The 11,485-nt window shown below is 35.9% G+C and overlaps 1 protein-coding gene across 1 annotated transcript in view; it reads right to left on the bottom strand.

Annotated features, from left to right (window-relative positions):
- Positions 1-893: 893 nt before the first annotated feature.
- The window catches only part of prkcba (protein kinase C, beta a), a 39,173-nt gene continuing 28,581 nt past the window's right edge, over positions 894-11,485 (bottom strand). The window contains exons 10-17 of the mRNA XM_079811414.1: positions 10,728-10,901; positions 10,405-10,496; positions 9,826-9,888; positions 8,632-8,770; positions 8,472-8,552; positions 8,249-8,356; positions 8,028-8,168; positions 894-2,962 (exon numbers count right to left, since the gene is read on the bottom strand). Of these exons, the coding sequence (XP_079667540.1) occupies positions 2,807-2,962; positions 8,028-8,168; positions 8,249-8,356; positions 8,472-8,552; positions 8,632-8,770; positions 9,826-9,888; positions 10,405-10,496; positions 10,728-10,901 (954 nt within the window). The 3' untranslated portion in view covers positions 894-2,806. The remainder of the gene's footprint in view (positions 2,963-8,027; positions 8,169-8,248; positions 8,357-8,471; positions 8,553-8,631; positions 8,771-9,825; positions 9,889-10,404; positions 10,497-10,727; positions 10,902-11,485) is intronic.

Genomic DNA, 11,485 nt, shown 5'->3' with positions numbered 1-11,485 from the left:
TTTCCATCTCTACAAAATGGTCACACATCTTACAGTTTATTTTTACTTCCACAATGCGGTGTGTTTCTGACTGAAACAGAATGTTCAACAAGAAAAACTTTGCTCATGAAAATGCTAATTGGTTAACATTATCCAATAGCCCACAAGGCCTTGGCGACATCAGCAGTTGATAATTTAGGCACTTTGGGAAAAAATGCCAAAACACCAAGAACGTGTATTAAGAAAGCAAATAGGGACCATTTAGGTTTTATGTATGCTAACGTCTATCATATCTGTAAGACAACACACAGAAGATAATCAGATATACAAGTCAGAAACAGCAAAAGAGACCAAGAGGAAACTGATGAAGGAATTCCACAGCTTGTTACAGAATTAAAAACTCAAGACAAAAAAGACCAACAGAACTTTGAGAGTCAATCTGGAATAGGCAGAATCAAACCACAAAAAAACATAGAGGGACAGTACAGAGGAGAGCAGACTGGACCATTAACATCTGAGAAACACCCATGACAATGAGATGAACGTTTGGACATCAAGTCCAGCCACCAACTGGAGACAAACAGCTCAAGAAAGTTCGGCTAAACACATAAACCAGGGACAGAGACACCAAATGCCTTCAGTCAAGACAGGACAATCAACAAGGTCCTACCTTCTGCTAGAGGCCCAAACCAGCTCAAGAATAAGGGCCCTTGGAGAGAAGCACTTCTCGAGAGTCTGGTCCCTGTACCTACTCAATAACTGCGCCATCATGTGACCAAATGCACAATTTATACAAAACACTCCTTTTGTTCTCACATGGATCCGCTATTCGCTGATGGTTATTTTGCAGGTGTGCGAGTTCAGAAGAGTTGATAGCATATTTTTTAAGACTAGTCAATTAGTGAAAGTGTACTTGCATTGTGGGGAATTATTTATTAACTATTCACATTATGAACATTTATCACATTTGATGTTTCATAATCTGTAATCATCATTTCCCTGCTGGAAAATCCAGCGAAAGTATCTGGTATCGCATGCATTTGTTTTCTTTATACTTAAAATGGATATTAAACTATCATTCAAAAGATTTTTTTGAAAGAAAGAAATTAACACTTTTATTCAGCAAGGATGCATTAAATTGATCAAAAGTGTCAATAAAGATACAATTAGATTTCAAATAAATGTTGTCCTCTTAAATGTTCTGTTAGGATCAAAGAATCCTGAAAAAAAAAAAAATTATCAGTCTTCCACAAAAAGAAAATGTTTCTTGAGCACCACATCAGCATAAGTTCAAGTTCGAATTCGAATTCTGAAGGATCATGTGACACTGAAAATTCAGCTTTAACATCACAGGGATAAATTACATTTTAAAATATATTAAAATAGAAGTTTAATCAAATATTATTGTATTTTTTTAAAAAGTATTTTAGATCAAATAAATGCACCCTTGGTGAGAATAGAAAAAAAAAATCTTACACTCAAAAACATTCAGAAATCTTACAAAAATCTCTTTAAATTTAGCTATGAAAATGTAATGCTGTCATCTAAAAATCATGGTACATATCATAGACTATATTTTAACTTTCATAACTAAAATATCATTATCCAGATACTTTGTTTTGGCACTGTTTGTGTGTGCAAGAATATCATGCAGAGGAGGAAAATATACAGACATACAGAGATCATTAATATATTCCAAATACATATTCATATATTTTCCTCTATAGAAACAGTCTGTCCACAGTTTCACAGTAATTTGATCCAAACACTGCCAGGCACAGGTAACAAGTCATAAAATGTCATACATCACAGATTTGGCAGAATAAATGACATAGAAAGATATGTTCTCATAAGTAGTTACAACATCATCATGTCTGGAATTAAGTTGTTGTAGTTACATCACTATCGTTTCCAGTTGGTTTAAGGATGTGGTTATGAGTATCCAAGCAGCACTGGTTGGAAAACTACACGTTGCATGACCAGTTCCTAAACTTTTATCTCTGACTTGGCACGGTTTCACACAAACACACGTACGACACCCAACTGAAAAAGCACTAAAATGGGCTGACCCAGTAAACATCCAGATCAATAAGTGGTAAATGGTTCATCTGAGGCTCATGGGTTGTGTATGTTATGGGGAGACGGATAGATTTGGCAGCTATATTTAAAATTCTAAAGATATGTTACATCAGAGGCAACGAATAAATCTCATAAGGACATGTCCAGGTCACATTTCACCCCAAACTGAAAAAAAGAAGAAACATTTGGAATATATGGCGCCCCGGGACATAAAAATATATATATCGTGGCCACGAATTAAGATTTTATTCTCTCGTTTTTGTAAATTGTGGACCCTGTATTTCAAGTGCGGGACTCTGCAAGAATAATGCCTGTTTTTAAAACCATTTTTTTTTTTTTTCACAATAAAGCATGTTATTTGTTCCATTCTCATTAAATTGTCATGAAAATAATGTCAATGCAAAATAAAAAAAATCGTTATGCTCCCAAATATTTTGATTTTGGGGTGAAATGGGACCTGGACACTGGATTTTTGAGTTTTTTGAGACCTGTAACACTAAAGTCCATGATATACAAGCATCAAATAGTCAAAATCTCACGGAGCCGCCACACACTTTAGTTCATTTACAAAGTTAGTCAATCTCTCTCTTGATCCTTTGCATCAAACAAGAAATAATAAGCAATATAGATTGAAATTACCTCTATTCCTCCTCCAATCTGGTTGAACTCTCTCATTGGCTCATTCAAACTACGTAATTTCAAGATCTGTAATCTCATTGGTCCCTACATTGTGCTTGGCTAAAACTGGCTACTTGGATTTCACAGATGCAAAAGTTGGATTAATGTATGAGAAGCCCTGAAATTCTTCTTGGTCCAGGTTTTGAATCACTTCTTGGTCAGGAGGGGTCAGGATGGGAGGATGGCGGGTGAAAAAACGATCAAAGTTCTCTGCGTCTCGACCGCACTGTGGAGAAGACGAGAGAAGAGAGATATGGGATGGGAAAATGATGATACGGCATGAGCAACCAAATGAGGAACTGATGACAAATGGAGGCCTCAAATGTGGAAAAAATGGGAAATAATTAATCCAAAAGTGTGATAATAATAACAGTACTTCAGTTTTAATTGAGGGAATGCATAATAGGGTGGTCCACAATGTAATGTAAAACATTTAAATGATTAAAACTTTGCATGGTACCCTTTAGTTCTTTTACCCTTCCTATAACAATGACTCCTGCCAAGTTTTATTGAATTTGAATGGAGTTCAGAGGTTGCTCAAGATGAATTATGGTTCACATGTACGATTTCTGTTGGTCGTGCAATATCAAGAATCCAGGACTCAGGTATAATGTGTTGGATTATTCTATTTATTTTACTTATTTACTAATTATCTTGTTTACACATTCACTTCACTTCCTGTCAGACATTTTATTGCACATTATAAAGTTATTAATCAACCTCATAAAAGGTTTACAAATTATTGTTCAGTATTGATGTAATATTTTAATTGTGATGTGACTGGTTAGTAGGGCTGGGTATTGACACAAATTTCACAATTCGATTCGATTTCGATTCACAAGCTTGCAATTCGATTTGATTCAATATCGGATATATTATTTTGGATATATCAGGTACAATACATGACAAATTTTCTCAAGCAAAACAAATCTCTTAACTAATGCTGTAACCTATGGGAGTCAGTTGTAGCCTAGGAATGTAACTTTTTGAATTTAATTAAAAAATTTCTACTTGCTCCATTTTCATTCTCCAGCAGTTAAAGGTGTACTTCAGTGTTGGGAAGATGTTATTTATGTAGTAGAAATGTGAAATTGTTTTAGAATTTGGTGCCTTCTAGACTGAGAAAAGACAGAAAATGTATTTTTGTCTCATGTAGATGAAAGTCAACAACTCCCAGAATGCACTTGCTTCGCTGCCCTACGAGGCCACTCCCAAAGCCATGGCCACTGGTTATCACAAGAGTGAAGAGCTGAGCAGAGCTGAGGTAAGCGCGGCAGTCATTCACAACGTGTGTCCAGTCTGGCGCGTTATCAGATCATGCCTATGGAAGCTTAACTTTCATAGGAATTCATAGAAAAGTTGAAACATTCGCTTTGCTCTGTACCGCTCCATTATGAATGCCCGAGCTGAGCGGGCGGCCGTACGCATTTACATTCTGTGAGTGAGATCCCTCCCCTGTGGGCGGGTTGAAAACATGCGGAAATAGCGCCTTCTACTGGCTGTAGTCTCTAGCCTCAGGCCAAAAAATCTTCCAATGACGCAGAATGACGATATTTGCATCATCAGAGGATTTTTTCCAGAAATAAAATGCATAATTCTCTCGTCTCAGGGGGACATGAGGGGGTGAAAGTATGATAATTCGAATATACTACCGGGTTTCTCCTGATACAAAGCTTAATGCAAAATCACTGAAGTAACCCTTTAATTACTTTAATGTGTTGTTTTCAACTTATCTGACTACTTATCTGATGTGTTTAACTTTCTTATTTACCTTACGGGAACTGGAGGTAAACAACGGAAATGCACTGAGCACTGAGCAACCTCTAAATGTTAGTCAATTAAACCAATATTTTGCAGCATAATTCCAATAGGGCTAAGTAACAAACTGAGAGGGTACCATGGTTGAAATTACAACTTTCATTTTTGTGGACCACCCTAATGCGTAATGTCAGAAAATGATGAGCACACATCTGTTTTGCATAGCTAAAATATATGAATGAACATATTGGCAGTCAAAGGATTGCAATCACCTTCCTGCAAAACATTTCTTGCACATCATTTTGTGTGTTGGAAACATATTTCTGAAGCTGCTATTTATTTTACGGTTACAGAATGTAAGTTAGCCCATGTTAAAGACACATTTATTTTCAGCTGATGAAGGTGCAGCATTCAGAAAAATGACATCTGTGGAATTAGACAATTCCAAGTATTTAAAAGAAGTGAGACAGTGAAGAGGGATAGTGAGAAAATAATAAGGGATCTGTATCCAAATCACTTACCTGTGAATGGATGTAATCAATTTAATTAAATATTCGGGGGGTGCTTACTAAATTGGCCAATTAGGCCACAGCCAAATGCATTATTAGACATATACGCTTAGACTTTGAATAAAATGACAATCTAACATTCCCCTGCCTGTTATATGGTCATCTAAAAATACAATTAAACATGTTAAAATACTTATAATGAAATTTCTATTAAATGTAACAAATAAGAACAGGAATGATCTGAAAAGTGGGAGAGATGCATTAAAAATCTTTTGATTTTAAAATGTCTAGTTGCCATTTGAAAGCTAAAAAAAATAAAACATTGGCAATTACTTTAGCATTATTGTCACTTTATGTATTAGAACTAAACATTGTTGAAACGGCTATGAATATAAAATTGCATATAAACACTGTTCAAAGGTTAGGGTCAGTAAGATTTACTTTTAATTTACCGTGCATAAATAAAATGAATACCGTTATACAACAAGGATGCATACATTGATCAAAAGTGAATGTTACAAAAGACTTCTATTTCAAATAAATACGATTCATTTGAACTCTCTATTTATCAAAGAATCCTGAAAAAATTGTATCACCATTTCCACAAAAATATTAAGCCGCACAACAGTTTTCAACATTGATAACAATAAAAAGAAAAAATTATTGAGCAGCAAATCAGCATATTAGAATGATTTCTGAAGGATCATGCGACACTGAATGATGCTGACAATTAAGCTTTGCCATCACAGGAATAAAGTGACATTTTAAAATATATTTAAATAGAAAACAATTATTTTAAATAGTAATTATTCACACTCTTTTGATTAAATCAATACTGCCTTGGTGAACATAAGACATTTCTTTCATAAACATTACAAAATCTCACCGAACAGTAGTATGTGTGTATGTATGAATTACCATTAATCGCTTGCACATTATACAGCCAAAGCAACTGGTTGGCCTTGAAACTATCATTAATAACTTTATAAGTGTGCTATACTTCTTTAAAATTAATGCCATTCATACATTTTCGTGTGGTTTAAGTGTCCAAATATGTTTTGGTACTGTATATCCACATCCTGAGTCAGACCACACCAAACAACACTGTAAAAATGCTTAAATTCTTTAAATGCTCCATAATTGTTTTCTACAGCATTCGTGAGTCTGAATCTGAAAGCAAACCTTCACATATTTGTGTTCACAATCTTTTTGCGGTTTAACAGCGAAGCATGAACTGTGACTGTTTACTTCCTGCACTGAGCAGGTTGGAACCACAGCATCTTGGCCACATGCACAAAATCTTCTCTGAAAATTAGGCACTTAAATAACAGAGATATGCTCTACCACTGCACTAGGAGTGCATGTTTACTAGGACAAAGAGAAGTGTAAAAAGGATGCCAATGTACTTTTATTGCTGCAATGCACCCTTTCGATAAAAACACAGTTACACTTTTTTCGATTTTTTAGATAGAATTTAGACATTCTACTAACCATGTCCCTGTTTACAGGTATTAAGATGCGTTTTGGGAGATCGGATCACAAGTAGACGAGGGAGACACAAACCCGTTTACACCTGGTGTTTTAATCAATCTCTTTTGTCCACTTTCAACCACTTCTATTCTGATTTTTTTTAGGCAAGTGTGAAAGTATGCATTTGACCACGAAGGTTTAGCAATCCGGTCGAATGCGTTTTTTTGACTACCTCTTGAAGTGGTTGAAAGTGGTCAAAACTCAAAACGTTTTACACCTGTATTTATTGACCAAAACACATCTTAAAGGGATAGTTCTTCCAAAAATAGTAAAATAGTAGATCATTTGCTCACCCTCAAGCCATCCTAGGTGTATATGACATTCTTCTTTATATAAAAAATTATATAAAAAAATGTCCTGGCTCTTCCAATCATTATAATGGCAGCCCAAAATTTTAAGATAAAAAAGCATCAAAGTTTGTGTATCAAAGTTTTAAATATAGATATTTTCTTACACAAACCCACCGATTCGCTTCATAATGCCTTTATTAACCCCCCGGAGCTGTGTGGATTACTTTTATAATGGAGGGGTGCACTTTTTTGAGCTTCAAATTTTGGGCTGCCATTCACTGCCATTATAAAGCTTGGAAGAGCCAAGACATTTTTTAATATTACTCCGACTGTATTCGTCTGAAAGAAGAATGTCATATACACCTAAGATGACTTGAGGGTGAGCAAATTATGGGATAATTTTCATTTGTGGGCGAACTGTAAAACCAGGTGTAAACAGGGGCCTGTAATTAGTGTATTAGTAGACTTTTAGGTTAGGGCTAGGGTTAGTAAAATAAGTAAATGTACCTGCAAAGATAATTAGGCCTGGTGCGAAGAACCCTCAAACGCAAGCAAAAGCACCCTCAGTTGATACTGTAATAATATTGGCGAAACCGATTTGGCAGATTTTCAAATTTGTGTCCGAGCTCTGGAGAGTGTCAAATGCATCTATTTACAGCGTGTTTTTGCAGAGGTGAGTAATGTAGCCAATCACAGTTGATCTCTTGAACGTGATTAGAGGCGTTTGTCAGAATCTCACCGCTAAAAAAGGGCAGAGTTTTTATTCAGTGCTTAGTTAATGCAAGCTCTCATTATCAAACAAAGTCAAGACGCGATGTAAGCAAGTTATTTATTGTTGACATTTTTATAACAAAACTTTGTGAGAAAGCCCGCCTCTCCATTCATGCGATTGGACAATAGAAAAAAAAACACGATGACGTCGGGTGCTTTTCCGCTCCGAGTTGATTTTTTTTCAACTTCATGCGCCCAGAGTGCTCCTTCTAAAACGCGAGGCGCCCGGGGCGCATAAGCAGCGTGCATAACGCTCTCTGCCAACAGAAATCTTTTCAAAAGAGGCGCCTCTCGCTGCAAAAACGCGTTCTGTGTGATCAGGGCCTCAGTGATTTGATTCTGGAACCGGGCCTGAGTCAGTAGAATGTCTGAAGTGGACTATCGAAATAAAGTGTAACAAAAGACATGCACACGCACATACACAATTACTTACTGCTTTGGGTTTGAAGGGGGGTTGAACTTCTTTATTTTGCAGCTTTTCCCAGTCCATGTAGCGGAAGAAAGCGTGTTCCTTAATGTCTCGTTCTCCCTCCGGTCCACAACCCAGACGCTTCCCTGGGTGCTTGGTCATCAGCTACAAACACATAAGAATGACTGTTAGTGAGTGCAAGCATAGACAAAAATGTATAAAGCATGTGCTAGTGTGTCGCCTACCCCCTTGCATATGGCCACTGCTTCTTTTGACATGGATTTCGGGTAAGATACATGATGCTCCATGATGGACTGGAATAGCTCGTCTTCATCCTCACCATCAAAAGGAGGCTAAAGAGGTGGAAAAACATTATCACTACTGTATCTATCACAATTACATAAGTACTTTTGTAAATGGCTAATCCAATTTGAATTTAGACCCAGAATGAACATAGCATTAGTTTACCTGTCCCGCCAGCATTTCATACAGGAGAACTCCATAAGCCCACCAATCAACAGACTTCCCATACGGTTGATATGCAATGATCTGTAACACAGAAGAGCATTTATATGCCTTGTGTACACTCGCTCTAATTTACATAATACACTCATACATTTATACACACCTCTGGGGCAATGTAGTCTGGAGTGCCACAGAAGGTTTTGGTTGTGGCCCCATCAAACATGTTCTCTTTGCACATGCCAAAATCTGCGATCTTAATGTGGCCTTCAGCGTCCAACATCACATTATCCAGCTTCAGATCTCTACACAAACCCAGGGCACAAAGAACAGTACACACACACAAACACACACACAAGCATATTAGTAAATATTTACTCTCACAACAATTTGATGACGATTCTTTACTATCAATGCAATGCATCATGAAATATGAGAAATTTGATTCCATTATGGAGTTACTATTCATAAATTAGTTTCAAAAATATAACAAATTAACTGGAGGGGACAATTTACACCATAGTGTTATATTGACAAAAAAAAAATGCATTTTAAAACGGTTAGTTCAGGTCCTTGATTCTGATTGGTCAATAACCACCCCACCCAACGGTTGTGTGTATATACACAACACCCTTAGTAACCACTCTTAGCAACGTGTTTTTTCTCATTTGTATTGTTAATTGAAGCATACTATATTATGTAGAGGAGTATCGTGAGAGAGAGAGAGAGAGAGAGAGAGAGAGAGAGAGAGAGAGAGAGAGAGAGAGAGAGAGTGTACCTGCATTTAGATTAAAGCAATAAGCCCCAAGAAGCCATGGTTTACAGTGTATTTATAGCAGCTGAGGGCCGTTGTTAGGCACAACGCGAAGCTGTTCCTGACAGTGAACAGCAACCACTGATCTATATAACAGCAACAGAAGTTACATTATTATGCCATTAGATGGCGGCCAAGTCTGTCTTTATGAGTGAGTCACTCAATAGCGAAGAGTTTTATATTGAAAGGACTTAAACTTGTTGTGTACGGTATGTAAACACGGGAACAAGACAACTGACAAATGAGCGCTGTCACTGTCAGGACACAGGAAAACCCCATTACTGTTAAAAGGTAGATATTGCAGTTCATTCAACAGATTTTTTATTATGAACATAGAACTGACCTAAGAGTGGTTGCCAAGGGTGTTGTGCAGTGATGAAGAGAACCGCTGGGTGAAGCCGTCATAGCATCGTGTCATGCCTAATAATGCCCTTAATTCAGCTGTGACTTATTCACGATACAGAACAGCCTCTCGTACCTTATTGCTTTTTCACCATGACAAACCCGTGTGCATTCAGAGTACACTCACAAACAAACAAACGTCACCTGTAAACAATGCCCTTAGAATGAAGAAAGAACAGGCCGATGGCAATTTCTGCAGCATAGAACCTGATGGTAGACAAAAACTAGAATTAAAGACCGTTAAATTATTGATCATCCAATGTATGAATAAATCTAAATAACAGTAGTTTTGTTGGTTGGCATTAACATTTATATTCAAAATCAGACATACCACAAATAAAGGACTATGATGATTACTTTTATAGAATGGCAACAACAGTTATATTTTAAAATGACTTAAAATATTGTAAAGTATTTTACTATATATATTTTTCTTAATTTTAAAATACACACTAAACTGTTAGGGTTGGTATGATTTTTTATGCTTTTGACAAGTCTCTTCTGCTCACTATGGCTGCATTTATTTGATCAAAAATACAGTAAAAACAGTAATACTGTGAAACATTATTGCAATTCAAAAAAATGGCATGGAAAGCTGAATTTTCAGCAGCCATTAAAATCTTAAATATAAAGCCATCTTAAAATAATAATAAAAAAATACTACTTTCTTCAATAAATAATTAAATGAATAAGTGTTTTGTGTGTTTGGGAGTAAATACATACACAGCATGAGGTTCCTTAAATTTTCCCACTTGTTGTATCTGATACATCAAATCTCCACCATTGATATACTCCATCACGAAGTAAAGCCGGTCCTACAAACAACAACAACACAACTGAGTATAAGATTATAAGATTATAATATATAAGATTATACCAGGGACTGGGGCTGCAAATTAGCCTTTGGCTAGAAGCTTATATGTGGAGCATCTGCTGCTTGAAATTGTAGCAATGTATTTTCTGCATTGTTCCTGTCAAATAAACGAATACATAAATAAAGTGTTTGTCATGTGTATGTGAATCTGTTTTGTGTGTGTGATGTGTACCATGGTCTGAAAGCACGAGTGGAGGTGGGTGAGGAAGGGTGGTTTCCCAGAGAGAGCGAGAACTCTCTTCTCCACCATAGTGCATTCAACATCATCATCCTGAATGACCACATCCTTCTTCAAGATCTTCACTGCGTACAGCTCATCTGAGCCTTTACGCTCGGCAAGCATCACCTGGAGGAAGACAGAACATGAATACTGTGATATTGACATAGTGATTAAAATAATCAAATTATTAATAGATAGTTAGTTTAAATGTAAAATAAATGTGTAAATATTGAGTAATTATGTATAATTGACTTAATAGTTGATTTAATTAAGATATAAATACATTTGCGGTCTTAAAATATTTACCGATATGTATGGGATTCAATGTTATGTAAAAAAAAAAATCATGACTATTCGACCAGACTTAAAAAAGAACAGATTTTAAAATACTTTTATAAATACTAAACATACGCTACCATTCAAAGGCTTGGGGTTTGTACGGTTTTTTTGGTAACACTTTATTTTACAGTGTTCTTCTTAAATGTGTAACATTCACTGTAGTAATAACAGTAAATTATGCATAATTACATGCAACTAACCCTATTCCTAATCCTAACACTATAGTAAGTACATGTTAATTAATTTACTTAAATATATAATTACACTGTTAAGGACACATTAAAATAAAGTGTAACTGTTTTTTTTTAAATGTTTTTTAAAAGTCTCTTATGCTCACTTTTAATCAATTTTATGTGTCCTAGCTAAATAAA

The sequence above is a fragment of the Gobio gobio genome (genome assembly GCF_949357685.1).
Source record: "Gobio gobio genome assembly, chromosome: 3".
Taxonomy (NCBI): domain Eukaryota; kingdom Metazoa; phylum Chordata; class Actinopteri; order Cypriniformes; family Gobionidae; genus Gobio; species Gobio gobio.
The sequence above is the reverse complement of the archived record's forward strand: the minus strand, read 5'-3'. Positions and strand labels throughout refer to the sequence as shown.